Here is a 14,081-nt window from a genome sequence, read left to right as displayed (position 1 = left end):
GGGGGGCCTAGGTTGTTGGAACTTGGACTTTTGACAGGCCTGTCACTCAATCGGTTATCCGCCGTGCTGTTGTTGTTTTGGAGGGGTGTCCGAGAGTTGGCAGTTCGTCAGGCGACGGAAAATATGGAGTGTGACTGTTGTGACTCTGTTACTCTTAGGATGAAGTATGTGCGCGCTCATGTGTGTGTAAACATGGCGGCTGCATAAGTTTCGTTCTCTGGGCAAAATTTCAAACATGGCTTTTCTGGCTGGCTCGAGGGCCGGGAATAAAGTAACAGGTTCAGGAGCAGCCGAGGGTAAAACCCGAAACCATAGAGACCGTTCCTGGACCGTCCTGGTAATCCTCCTGCTCCCGATCCTTGGGCTAGTTCTATGTATGTATGATGGGATTCTAGGTGCAGCAGAAGGTGCGTTGACAGCTCCTAGTGTGTAGCCGCAATGTTTTGCGGTGCTCTGTTGTGTGTTTGTATGTTTGGTCTCAAGTTACGGCAGCGCAGTGCAGCAACAGCAACAGCAACAGTAGCAGCAGCAACGGCGACAGAGACAATGAACCTCAGACAGAGCTGACAGAGCGCTCGCTCACAAACGGAAGAGAGAAAAGGCAAAAAATTGAGATTGATACGCTGCAGCAGCCAAATTAAGAATGCGCGGGACTCCCATTGGCCGGATTTTGGCGCCGATGCTGGGCTGCGCAAGTGCAGGTCCTTGTTGAGAGGTCAAGGTTCCAGGTCCAGGTCCAGTCCAGGTCCTTGTCCTGGTTCAGCGCGACCGCAGGCGCAGGAGCTATTAATAGCCCCTGCATGTTTCGCAAAACACCCTCCAGTCACGATGAAGCCTGTGGCGGCCAATCTGTTCCCCACTCTCTTGGTGGTGCAGCCATTGAGCCAGTGAGGGACGCTGGAGACCTGGAGTGTGAGGTGAGGTGCTCCTCCTCTCCCACACTCACCTGCTGCTCATTCACTCACATTGGGAGTGTTCAGTCACCAGTGTCCCACCTGCTTTCCCCACTCTCACGAAAGCCTCTCTTGCAGCTGCAGGCCTTCAGGCAATGTACTTTGTAAGGTACCGTTCCTTCCAGTCCAGCCCAGCCCAGCACAGCGACAATCGACAACTTCCCCTCACTTGCCTACGGCCATGCTTACACTTTGCATCATGTCATGTTGAGCGGTGCCAGTCCGGCGTGAATAGCGTCGGGTTCCCCTCAGAGTAGTGACTTCATCTTCTTCTTGTGCCATGGCCTCAACCCACCACAACAATCGGTCCAAGGACGGCAGATGAGTGATGGCGGCGGCTTAGTGCAGCGCATCTCTAAACGAAGGGCCACACTAACACCCGATCCGACTGCTAGCAGTGGCGGTCCCTCCTCCGTCCTCTCCGTCCTCCACTGAGGCACGGCGTGCTAGGTAGATAAGACGCTGGACTGCCTCGCCTCGCCTTGCCGTGCCGTGCCTTGCCTTACCTTGCTTTACCTTACCTACCGTGCCTACTTGCCCTGCCAGACAACCACGGCTACTGCGAGACGGACGATGCGCGCTGTGCTCTCACTCGCATGTGGTCCAGCAGATACTAGCTAGCTTACCGTGGATGGTTCCTTGTTCTCCCCACTGACAGCCGTCCCATCCAAAAGTTGCAGCAGCAAGCAGCGGCAGCAGCAGCAGCAGGCAGCTCGTCGTGTGAAGGGGAAAAAAAAGAACAAGAGCAAGCCCAAAGACCGGATCCCAGTCGGAGGTACGTACCATCCGTCTCCAGCGGCGCCTTTCCCCTTTGAGCGGCCTCCAGAAAGATACGTACCTCCTCGTTGTTGCGGTAGCCACTAGCAGCCCAGAAAAGGACCCCTGCCCCAGTCGGCCTCAGCCAGCGACTAACCCTGGTGTGTCGCTGGTGTCGCTGCCCTGGTGCCCTCAGGTCCCCAGTCAGAGTCCCAGTCCCAGTCCCAGTCCTGGAGCCCTGGAGACCCTCCCACCACCCGTAGACTTGACCAGCATCTCCAGGCCAGACCCAGCCCAGTCAGTTGCCCTCGTCGACGAGGAACCGGGCATCCTGTCTCTCACTGTCTCTCTCTCGCAGCAGTCTGCTGCTGCTGTTGCTATTGCTACTGCTGCTCTCCAGTCGCCTGCGCCTGCGTCTACCTGACGTCCAGTCCAATCAATCCCTTCCTCCCACTGCCTCTCAGAGTCTCCTCTCCCACTTTCACCACACACTCGAGGTAAAGTACCCAGGTACACCCACACCCCCCGGCTCCCAGTGCAGGTACCCAGCACCAGTCCCAGTAAGTGCCTAGTCCCAGTGTCTCCCGTCCCCTTCTACCACCACCACCACCACCACCACCTTCTTTCTCTCTCGAACCCTTCCATCCAACTCTCAATTACTTCCACCGCTCCCCCTCCCGATCCGATTTCTTACCTTCTTAACCTACTCTCCCAATTCTTCCCCGGCGCTTCACGCACATTTGCTGCCAACCAAACCCTTCTTCTTCCCCTTTACCCGCCGTGTGCCAATGTTTCCGTTTTGACGGTGCCACACATCCTCTTCTACAGCATGTGCTAACCCCGAGCTGCCGTTTTCGTCGTGTCCAGTAGTCATTGTTTTCTCTCACTCTCACACACATCACCCATTCTTCCAACCACCAATTTTACCTTTTACCTTCTTACCTTTTCCATACCACCAAACCTCTACCTCCCTCGACACGTGACGACGACGCTCCTCAATCAACACGCTCATCCGCCCCGCCGCATACGAGAGTAATCGCGCCTTCCCCCGCCCATCGACCCCGTTCCTGTCGCGAGCCTGGTCACCTGTCCCGCGGCGGCGCCTTTCCGAGTACGAGGAGGAAGGGAGAATAGAAACACTTCGGTCCTTCCGAGACTGGACCACCAACGCTTACAATCAACCACCACCCCGCGGAGGAAAAGAAGAACAAGAGCAGTCAAGGGATCCAGCAGCGCTGTCCTCCGATCTAGCCCACGACTTTGAACCAAAACCGCGATTACGCTCCTTCACCACACAAACGCAACCATTTCTTTACTTATTTCGCCAACGGTGCCCCTCTCGGGTCTCTCAGTCTCCTCACCCGAGACTGCCGCCACCACGTTTTCGCGCAAGAGGAGAGAAAGAGAGAAGGGATTCGGGCAACCAATTCCCAAGGTGCACAAAACCATGCCGTCAGCAGCGGCGAGAAGGATCTACGAGGATCAAATCCCCTCCTTCATGTCAGTCTTCGACCTCGACGCAGAGACAATCGCTGCCCAGGAAACCGTAACCCTCGTCGACCCAAAGTTGATCGAGATGGAAGCCGCCGGCAAGCCACTGGCCCAGCCGGGTGTTCAACACCTCCGACCGACAATACCCTCAGATCCTACGCACAAGCACCACGACAGTACTTCCACCCAGGCATCCGAGTCGGCAGAGTCATCACCCACAACCACCCTGTCAACAAGTGATTCTTCTCCATTGTCCGACCCTTCGCCTTCATCTTCCCCCGACTCACCCGTCAATCTGATTCCTCTGTCATCCTTCCCGGCCACCTCTTTTGGCGCTCTGCCCCCAATTTCTTCGATGAACACCCTCTCAGCGGCGGAGACTTCGAGCTTCGGCCGACCGATGACGTCTCCTTCGCCGCGCCGCCCAAAGAACATGAAGGGTCTGTCCATTCAGCCGCCCTTCATGGGCAACACTGCCACGACGCTCGCATCTGAGCCCGCATCGCCCTCATTCATCAAGCCTACCATCCCGGGCATGAAGCGCAAGCCTAGTCAATTGAGCCTCAACACGAAGACGTCGGATCTTGTCATGAGGAACACGCTCGAGGTTCCCGGCACACCTGGAATGGCACCTATCATGCAACGGCGCGCGCTGAAGCACTCGACTTCTTCCCCCCACATGCTGCCTTCGTTGAAGTCGGCAACATTCGGCCCTCCCGGCGGAATGGGATTCCCCAAGGTTCTGGAGCGTAATGAGTCCGGTCTGTCAGAGCTGTTGAGGCCTACCAAGACGGGCGTTGGCTCCTCCTTTGACACGACGATTGTCGAGGAAGATTCGCCCATCAAGACGCAGATGGCCAGCCGCGCAGCCCTCGACTTCGAGCCGTACCACGAGAACGAGAATAACGAAGATCAGAAGACTCCCGGATACCCTGATGGCCCGATCGCCATCTATGAGGACAACGTTTATCTCTACTTGGAGCCGACGGCGGATGAGGCGTCCAAGTTTGACACGGTTATTAACGTAGCGCGGGAAGTGAGGAACCCATTCTCAGTGCTGCCCAAGGCAGATGTTGAGATGACGGACTCGCCCGCCGTCCTCAGCCCTATCCCCGACAGTGCCGTGTCAAACGCCAGCTTCTCGACGGCGTTCGAGTTTGCTACCGACGGCAGAGTTGAGACCCCGACAACGCCCAAGGCCATGTCCTTCTCCGTGAAGCGCCCGGAGTACATCCACATGCCCTGGGACCACAACACGGATATCGCGCAGGATCTGATGCATCTCTGCGAGACGATTGAATCACGCACGAAGGAGGGCAAGAGGGTCCTTGTTCACTGCCAACAAGGTGCCAGCCGATCCGCCAGTCTGATCATCGCTTACGGTCTCTACCGCAATCCTGACCTCAGTGTCAACGACGCTTACTACGCTGCTCAGGGCAAGAGCAAATGGATTAGCCCCAACATGAAACTCATGTACTGCTTGCAGGACTTTCAAAAGCAAGTATCAAAGAAGAAGGCACCCCTTGGCTCAGCCTTCCGCCCCCGAACCGGTCGCAGCCCCACGAAGCACCGTCTGACGCTGTCGGCGGACGCTGCCATCGATACCGCCCCGAAGGAGCCTTTGACGGCTCCCCTACCAGGAGAAAATGAAGGCAGCTCAGGGAATTTGAGTCCGAAGAAGGGCAGCCCGACCCGTGCACGAGGTCATTCAACACCTGGCAGCCAGCCAATCTCACCGGGACCCTCATCAGCGCCTTCGAGCTTCTCATGCTCAGAAAGCGAGTCCGCATCCAACTCCGCCAAGTTTGGAAGATTTGATGTGGACAGATTGCTTCCGACACTCAAACCGCCACCATCCGATACTGGTTTTGCGTCGTCTTCATCATTCTTTGCCAAGCCGCCGCCATCACCTGGCCCACCCCCATCGCCTGGATTTGGTGCACACCGATTTGGACCCTCGGCAGGCTTCGGCTTCTCCAGCTTAAATCTTGGACCGTCATACGAGCACGAACCGGAAGAAAAATCGCACAAGGAACGACACGTCGCGGTCGCGCTACCCGAAGACGCGGCGCTCATGTCACCGAGAGCCGAGACGATGACGAACAACCCGCTGCACGACGCCTACAACGAATTCGCGGGTATGCGATTTGTCGAGGTGCCGCCTACACCGAGTGAAGGTCTGTTCTCGCCTCGGGAAACAATGTTCCCCAGGGATCCCTTCTTCCCCTTCGGACGTCCCACCCAAGTGGCCGACCCGCGAAGTCCGCCTACAAAAGGTGAAACGCCAATTGTGAGGTCTATTGACGAGCTGCTATGACCGTGGCCAGGGCGGGACACACCGCCACTAGCGACTAGCACCAAGCCCTCGGGACCGGACTAATTCGGCGATACTCGGCCGGACTATGGCGATTTGTTGCTATTTCTGCAACACCAACTAGTGTCGCCATGCGACAGTCGGGAAGTTGCCGGTCGCCCCCATAACAATTATACGAGGTTCGCGCACAATCACACGCGACCATCGAATCGAAACACACGCACGCCGATCGAGTAAATCATTTTTCTCTCATTGCGCTGAGCGTCTCTACGGCATTTACAGGCGTTGAATCGTTCTGGGAAAAATTGAAAAGGATCATTTGGTGGATACCAACAACTGGGGATCACGCTCACGAGCACCACCGACGACGACACCTTCCAACACCGAAAGGCTCCAGAATCCTAGCGATCATTCAGCCGGCATTTCATTTGTCCCTTTTATTCAAGCCTTCTTTTCAGAGCGCAGCGAGTGGCGAATGGTGGTCGGTTTCGTCACAAGCAAAAACGTACTTTACTACCATAAACCGAAATGTGTAATCTAGAATCGAAACCCCCGGGTGCGATATTGGAACGAAAACATGGGATGAGAGAGATCCTCTCTCCCTATTTGGACACGGAAAGGGTCAGGGAAAGGGGGTTCGGCCATCATTTTTTCTTTTTGTTCTCGCAGTCGCTTCGCACAACACACGCTTCGCTTTAGGAGTTTGGGAGGGCACAACAGGTATCTCACGAAGGCCACGTCCTTGCTTCCCTACGGGGTGGATAACTGGCTTGGAGAGGAATATTGAACGTCGAGAAACAAACTCACTTCAAAAAGAAGGGGACGTCCATTTTCCAAGTTTTGTTTGGTCTTATTCAGGTTTCCTTTATTTTACTTTTTTCCCTTATCGCGGGTCCATCCACGGATGAAGACCATACCATACGCATTTGGAGTCAACGGGGAGGGATGAGATGATGGGATACCCGGCATGACTGCATGGCTCGGGGGAGAGGTAGACGACTTGAAAAACAAAATGAGAAGCCGCACTTTTGTGTGTCAATTAAACGTTCTGTCCCATACCATGTGATGTGATGGAAGTGCCATGTATGTAATGTGATGAGAAGCTTGCAGATGGACGGTCTGGGATGGAATCTCATCTGGTGCCGCCCATCATCTCGTCGAATCTCTTGAATGCTAAAGCCATCGCTGGCTGTTTTCATCCCCAAAACTGCCGGTATCAATCTGATGACAGCGTTTCTCCCACCCACGGTACTGACTTGAGATTATCACCATGATGAAGCTGCGGCGGACAACGCGATGTCGCCTGCTGACGTCCTTGAGTACGACGTTTACAAGAAAGCGAGCTCTTGAAGGCGTGGACTTTGGGATATCAGACTTGACGGACGGGCGTCATCAGCTCCTTGGCCGAGGCGTAGTTGAGTCTGGAGGATGTGTCCTCGTTGCCCTCGTCTCGACCCGATTCGTCTGCGAAAGCGCATCGTTGTCAGTGGCTCAGAGTCCATGTCTAACGTCTCTAAGGTGCAGCAAAGAATATGAAGGATTGCATAGTCCAAACCAGCTCTCACACATCGCTCTCAGCAGACGCGAAAAGTACCCAACGACCAAGAGTTCTATCACAAGGCAAATCGTCAACGACCTCTAGTCAAGAAACGGTTTCGAGCTAAGAGTTTGTATTCGAGTCCGGTCTGCGGACTGCTCTGTCTAGGAAAAAAAGCCCCCTTTACCCTGAACGCCAGAGACTCTGTTGGTCTTTGTATGTGTATATATAAGAACGACACTTGAAATAGCGCCGTGTGACAAACGGAAAACAAAATTTGGATATCTTATAAAGGGGTTGGTGGTGATGTAGAAGGATGCCAGAACAAGTCAATAGAACTGGCATTTTCGGCCTTCGCATTTGGTAGCTGCTGCAAGCAACTCTACCGCTTGAAGTGAGGTGTTCAAAGAGAAAAGGGGGGGAAGGGCAATTATTGCGTCTTGCCAGCCGCAGCAGCCCTTTTGGCAGCCTCCTTTGCCTTCTTCTCCTTGGTCGCGATCTGTGCCTCAGCACCGATGGCACCGAAGACGAGCGAGACGCCGAGCCACTGCTGGCTGGAGAGGCTGTGGCCGAAGGCGAAGACAGAGAGCGCCATAGTGACCATCTTGCGTGTGACGGTGACGGTGACCAGAAGCACTGAGGAGAAAGTTGAGAGGGTGTAGACTGTCTTGCGTTAGCCTCCAGACTCGATCAAATTTCGGAGAAAAAAAAGGCGGAAACGGCAACTCACAGATGAAAACCTGCCCGACGGCACCGCACGCGGCAAACCCGAGCACATCCCACCAGACCGCAGGGTATCTCGCCATGAAGCCCAACGCAGCCTTCAACTCCCCCGCGTTCCCGGCGACGTCCATGCCGAGATACTCGCCGAGGCCGGTGTGAACGAGCCATGGGCTCAGCAGCAGATAACCAAGCGTGACGGCCGTGCTCATGAGGTTGTTGGCGCACATCATCTGCGGGCCGGTGTAGCCCTTGAACGTGCTGAAGATGTAATCCTGCGTGCTGTTCGTCAGGCCGTCGAAGAGCAGGTTGATGCTCAGCAGAAGCATGCCCCACGGCATGTTCGCGTCCGGGTTGACAACCGACTTCTTCTTCTTGCTGCCAGAGTGCAGGGTGAACACGGCCACGCCAGCTGTCACGCCCGCGACGACGAGGTACTTGTACAGAGGGTACCTCTTGCCAAAGAGCGTGGTGTGCAGCAGCATCACCGGGACCAGCTTGCAGGACTTGGCGAGCAGGAAGGTGATGTAGTCAATGTGGCTCAAGCTGGCGTATCCGAAGGGGGACGCGAGGGAGGAGGTGACGGCGACGAGGGCGAGGGGCCAGACGATCTTCTGCGAGGGAAAGACGGGCGGGAGCGAGGGCTTGTTGCGGGAGCTGTAGGCGAGGTAAAGCAGGCCTGTCGTCGCGGCGAAGAGGGACTGGATCGTGTTGAGGAAAACGGGATACTTGAAGACTTCGGGCTTGGACGCGGGTCCGTAGGGAGTCGTCGTGAGCTTCTCTTGGAGATATGCCCATGTCAGGCTGCATGCATCAGTCAGCAACTTCTCAATACCACATGTAGTCCCTCAAGCGACGGTGAAACACGTACAATGAGGCGTAGATACCGCCAACGGCGATCAGAATCTGCAATGCGCCGGCCTCCTTGGCCTCGACTGGGGCAGCTGCGACAGCAGTCGCCTTGCCGTTGAGTTGCGTCGCCTCGCCGTTGCTAGGCGTGCGCGCGAGGTCGGCTTTGGAAAAGTACTCGGACGAGGTTTGCCGCCTCACGGGCGTGGCCTGCTTCGAGCGCGCCATTGCGATTGTCGCGACGCGAAGTATGTCAATCGGGAGCGGTTTCGTGTGTCCCGGTCGCACGATATAGGGACAGTCAAGAGAACGACTCGGGTCAAAAGAGAGGACAGCCGAAAAGTGAGGAAGAGAAAAGAAGCAAACAAGCGGGTGACGTTCAAGCCAGAAAGAAAGTTGAAGACGAGGGGAAATGAAAGACAAGAGCCAATATTATTGTCGAAGTCGATGAGCCTAGGCTGATGACAGGTTGGCTTCATCCCAAAATTAAAAATAAGGTGGAGAGCTTACCTTTACCCGTCAGACCCCCCTGAACTCACCCCTTCCAAGCCTCTTCAGGGTCCCCTCCACTGTCCGTTGGCGAACTGCCCCTAACCTTATCAGGAATCAGCCCAGCGGTGCCTCCTCTCCGGATCGGCATCGCCAACAGGTACCCAGAACCCCGCGCGGCATTGGCCAATCACAGCAGGAGCGCATCTTGATCCTGGACCTGCCATGCTTGCGCCGCGCGCCAAATGGGAGCTTCACCTCCGCATCTTGTGGATTGCGGAATGCTGTCCCAGGCTTAGCAATGAAGATGGACAAGCGCAGTACGATAGCAGCAGACTCAAAGGGGGGCGATGGTGAAATAAAGTTGAAGGGCCGCAGCAAATGATCCGACGTTTGTTAGTGCACTCAAACATCACGTAAGGGACAGGAAATATTTAGAGCGGCCTTGCAAAAGGGTATTTTTGTCTGCCTAGTCATGGAATGGTATCACTATGAAGAATCCTCCCGGTGTCGGAAATAAAGCCAATACCAGAAGCGTCCAAGAGCCATTCCATAACCCAAGACCTGCAAACGATACTCAGGCCACTGACTTGTGTATTCGGTCCAGTCGTTGTCGGTGAAGAGAGGGTAAGGGGGATGAGGGGTTGCGAGTTCATTGATCTGAGTGTCGGTGGCCGATAATCATTATTAATGTATCTTCGAAGCCATGGCTTCGAACAGGTATCCCGCGTCGTGAATCATGAATAGCTCGTCATCTTCTTGGATGACACGCCACCTGCCGTATGTTCGTGAAGGTCGTATAAACATCCCGATCCTTAGACCCTGGGATATCTTTGCCTGCCCAAACGTTGACCGGAAAACCTTTCCTCCAAAATGAGCAAGTGCGTCGCCTTGGAGAAAAGCGAAAGCCGGGACCACAACCTGCTGGTACCCACGTGATGCTTTCAGCATGCCTGAGCTTTTCGCCGTCCCAAAAAAAACTTCAAAATTGAGAAATAGGAAAGTGAACAGAATAGAGAAGGGCGCGTTTTTCGAGTCCCGGACCCACTGACAGTTAGAGGGTCAGCTGTCCTGGTTTCAAGCCTTGCGGCCAAAGTCTGCAAGTTCAAGAGCTGGAAATTGGAACACAGAACCATCTACTCCGAGGCAGGAGCCTGGGAGCGGCGCATCTTCTCGGCCTCCAGGTTCTCGTACAGCAGGAAAAGGGCAGACTCGTTGGCCTTAGCAGTGCCCATGATGGTGAACATGCGCTCGCCAGTCTCGTCATGGGGGGCCTGGGATGATTAGTTAGCACAATTTCAACAAACAGCACGAGCAAATAATTACCTTAGCAATGGAGATGCGGGCGCCGGAGGTCTTGCGGATTTCGCTAATCTTGGAACCAGCCCGTCCGATGATGCAACCGACCATGTCAGCGGGAATGGAGATGTTCTGAGTTTGGATCTCCTCTCCGTTCTCATCATGAGTGGGGGGTCCACGGGAAGCAGCGTCAGAGTCAGAGCGGCGGCCGTACGGGCGAGTTGCGCCGTTGCTAAAGTCGGCACCGTTGCCGGTGCGCATGACGCGGGGGCTGCTGTACTCAGCAGAGCGACCACCGCCGGTGGAAGAGTAGCTACCGCTTCCGCCGCCAATAGTGCTGCTAGTGGTGCCAGGCTGGGTGCGAACGACCGGGTTGTAGAGGACCGTGCCGGTACCACGCTGCCAGTCGTCGACGAGGCACTTGCAGATCTCCCAAACGGCAGCCTTGATGCCATCCGGGGTTCCCTGCACCTCAACAATGCGCTCGGTGGACTGAGGGAGCATCTCCTTCTGAGCCACCATGCGGACACCAGAGACGTCCTGGATGTGCTTGATCTTCAGTCCCTGTCGACCAATGATGGTGCCCATCTGGTTGTGGGAAATCAAGAGCTTGATAGCTGCGAAGTTGTTAGCATGAAGCTCCTTAGAAGACACGAGATGCAGCTGCTTACGGTGGGTGCCATTGTTCTGGACGACGCCGCCCATGCCCATAGCAGGAGCGCCCTCAAGGAGAGCCTGCGCGACAATGGCGTAGGCCTTGGAGATGGCCTGAATTTCACCAGTGATAGTGAGAACGCGGTCGTGTACACCTTGAACAACCTTAGACACGCCGGCCTTGACACCGGTCTCGTCGCGAAGATCAGCGACGTTCTTGCCAGCCTTTCCAATGATCACACCGGCCTCCTTGGAAGAGACGATGGCGCGAAGGGTGAGCTGAGACACAGCATACTCCTCCTCCGTACGGGGAGCAGGCTCGCCATCGGGGCCGAGTCTCGGCTCGCCGTCATCAACCTTAAGGCGGTCGAGAGAATCGACAAGGTCGTTGCCGTTGGAAGGGATATCTTGAACCACGGACATTTTGAAAGCTGGTGAGATATCCGAAATTTGATGGGATGAAGGGGCGCAGTCGGTCGCGGAGGCAGCAGCGAAGTCTGAGACCAAAAGTTAGTAATTGCATGATTGAATGGTGTATTTGGAAAAGCAAAATTGATGCGCTTGGCAACTGTGAATATTGTGGAAAGCGGGTTGCGTCGGAAGTTATTACAGGCGCCACAGGCCAGCAATAACACGAGCAACCATCTGGGGCATTTTGATTGGGGCAAGAAAGGGTATTGGGATGTCTGGTAGTGTATACACCTTGAATGTAGCAGGTCGTAGACGACGGGGGAGTTGAGGCGGATTTTCCCAGAGGTGTTACCCAAGCAGAGGTACCGGGGGAGATGAGGTGGTGATGCGAGGCGGGGTGATTTGTGTGGTGCTAATAATTACCTTGGATTTTTTTTCCTGAGCTTTGGCGATCAGGAAGGAGGGGTTAAGTAGAGCGGGCAGGTGCGACCCAAAATTGGAAAGTGGGTAATTTGGAACTCTGATTCGAGCCCGTGAGACGACGGTAGATGAGTACTTGCGTACGAATTGCCCGTCTTTATGAGTCGGTAGGTTGTTAACGATGCGACGAATGCGCCGTGGTTGACGGTGGGTAGTGAGGTGGGTGGTGGATCGGGGAAGAGGTCGGGGTTTGGAGGGGTGAGATGTAGGCGAAGCCTCGGAGGGTGGGATGGAAGAGAGCGGGTTGAGGGTGATGTAAGGCGGGAGGGGGGAGAGAAGAGTTGAGGCGGGAGAGAGGATGGATTTGGAAGAGTTTGGGTGAGGTGAAGAGGTGAAGAAGAAGAGTTGGGGTGGCCGGAGAGAAGTGAGGTTGGTCGTGGAGAGAGTGAGGTGAAGGACGAGAAGAAGTGCGGGCAGAGATTTGGGGGGAGAAAAGTAGGTAGGTAATTGTAAGAGCGAGAGGGAAAGTGCGCGCGCCGCAGGTGGTTTTTTTCCTGGTAGAAGTGTGGGAGGGGTGGCAGGTACTTACAGGTCCGCGTGGTGCAGTAAGAGAAGCTCGGTACTCTCTTAGTGTCAAAATTTGTGCTGGTTGATAGCTTTCTAGGCTGGAAGGCAGGTGCGCAGGGTTGAATTGGGGGGGCTTCTCGCTGGAGCTGCGTCGTTTGCAGGGCTTCATATGGGAGAAGAGACGCGGCAGGTACGTGATTCACCAGTGGGTTGCGACTGAGGATTCCAACGGCAGCTACCTCCTGCCCCACCTCGCAGCACGGCATCACGTGTACCTTCCCGCGAGATTAGAGAAAAGAAATACTTGAGAAGGCGCTAGAGCCACCGTCGCAGCAAGTCACCTGCCCCTCCCGCACATGCTTCCCGAGCTGTACCCAGAGCGTACCTCCCCTTGGACCCCTCCACGCGACATGGAGCTTACCCAGCGTCTGGGCCCTTTTCCTCCGGGGCCCTTTGAGCAAGCAGGTCTGGAAAACAGTGACGGCGACGTTGCTGCTGCCCTGCGTCCACTCGTTCAATTAGTGTCACTTCTGGGACCCCTCATATGTGACTCCCACGTCCCCTCTTCCTCTCACACTCAAGAGCTGTCTGTGACTGAGCAACAAACAAGACAGGACGAGACGAGACGACCAGCAGGTTACGCCCAAGCTTTCTCAAACCGTTTCCTCTCCATCTCCAGGCGGTGATGCTTGTACGTGGAATCGCGCAAACCGTCACCTGCCAGCAGCAACACCACCCTCACACGAAGTACATCCACCACCCATCTTCCGTGATACCCGTCTCTCGCAGGGCAGAGTGCATCCCTCTGGTCGCCCTCTCTCACACCACTTACACTCGTCGCGGGCGGGGCGCAAACTTTGGAGATGATCCCTTGGTCCCCAGGCGGCCTCTTGGGGGAACACTGGAGCTCTTCGGACTGATCCCCGCCAGGGCACATGACAGGGAAGAAGCATTCCAGCCGTCTCGAATCGACCTCCATTTCAGGGTTGAATCTCTCAGCGCAATGCGCATTGCTAGTTTCCCCCGGGATCTCTGGTGCCTGACCCGGCCGCATCGGAACATTGCACGGCAAGCATCGCGATCGACCAGAGTGTCCAATCGAACAGGTCACAACTGCCCGACTTGCGACACGCAACAGGAATGTCTGGGTGCCGCATCGCTGTGTGCGGTATCCGTGTCTACCTACCTGACCTAGGTACGCTACAGACTCCCGTCGCACTCGCAGCTGCACATCAATGACATGACAGATGCCCCCCTCCTCTCCTCACTGCTCCTCCCGTCAGGGCACAGGCGCAAAACGCAGGGCAGTGGGCAGCCATGGAGCCCGTGGAGCGTCCCAAGCTCCAGTAGCCGTCCACCTTCCTCCCACCACAAACCCAGCATACAGGACGCCCTGATCAACAAGAGCTCTTCGCTGCGTCCTCCTTCTCCACCCGTCACGCTGCTGCAGTGTGCGTCGTCGTTGATCTCTAGCGCGGGTGCGCGGGTACGGGCGCGAACGTCCATTGGGTTGCTTGGCTCCCGCCCAAGTCTTCATTGAGGTACCTTTGCAGCTTGGGAGACTCAATCGCCGACGGTTAGCGAAACGGTACCGATAAATGTTCCAGCCTCCATGCCCCTC

The 14,081-nt window shown here is 55.7% G+C and overlaps 3 protein-coding genes across 3 annotated transcripts; 1 reads left to right on the top strand and 2 right to left on the bottom strand.

Moving 5' to 3' along the window:
* Window positions 1-3,156: 3,156 nt before the first annotated feature.
* On the top strand, window positions 3,157-5,517 carry COL26b_006448 (uncharacterized protein; the record flags this gene model as incomplete). Its single annotated transcript, XM_053179267.1, has 1 exon — window positions 3,157-5,517. One exon carries the CDS (start codon window positions 3,157-3,159, stop codon window positions 5,515-5,517), a length of 2,361 nt encoding a protein of 786 aa, XP_053036854.1.
* Window positions 5,518-7,481: 1,964 nt separating this feature from the next.
* Window positions 7,482-8,848, bottom strand: COL26b_006447 (uncharacterized protein; the record flags this gene model as incomplete). The annotated part of the gene is made up of 3 exons (XM_053179266.1): window positions 7,482-7,714; window positions 7,782-8,575; window positions 8,643-8,848. 3 exons carry the CDS (start codon window positions 8,846-8,848, stop codon window positions 7,482-7,484), a joined length of 1,233 nt encoding a protein of 410 aa, XP_053036853.1.
* A 1,397-nt stretch (window positions 8,849-10,245) lies between these two features.
* On the bottom strand, window positions 10,246-11,485 carry COL26b_006446 (uncharacterized protein; the record flags this gene model as incomplete). Its single annotated transcript, XM_053179265.1, has 3 exons — window positions 10,246-10,383; window positions 10,436-11,025; window positions 11,080-11,485. 3 exons carry the CDS (start codon window positions 11,483-11,485, stop codon window positions 10,246-10,248), a joined length of 1,134 nt encoding a protein of 377 aa, XP_053036852.1.
* Between the last annotated feature and the right edge of the window lie 2,596 nt (window positions 11,486-14,081).

The sequence above is a fragment of the Colletotrichum chrysophilum genome (genome assembly GCF_026319265.1).
Source record: "Colletotrichum chrysophilum strain AFK26 chromosome Unknown scaffold_47, whole genome shotgun sequence".
NCBI lineage: Eukaryota > Fungi > Ascomycota > Sordariomycetes > Glomerellales > Glomerellaceae > Colletotrichum > Colletotrichum chrysophilum.
This window is presented reverse-complemented; position numbering and strand designations above follow the sequence as displayed.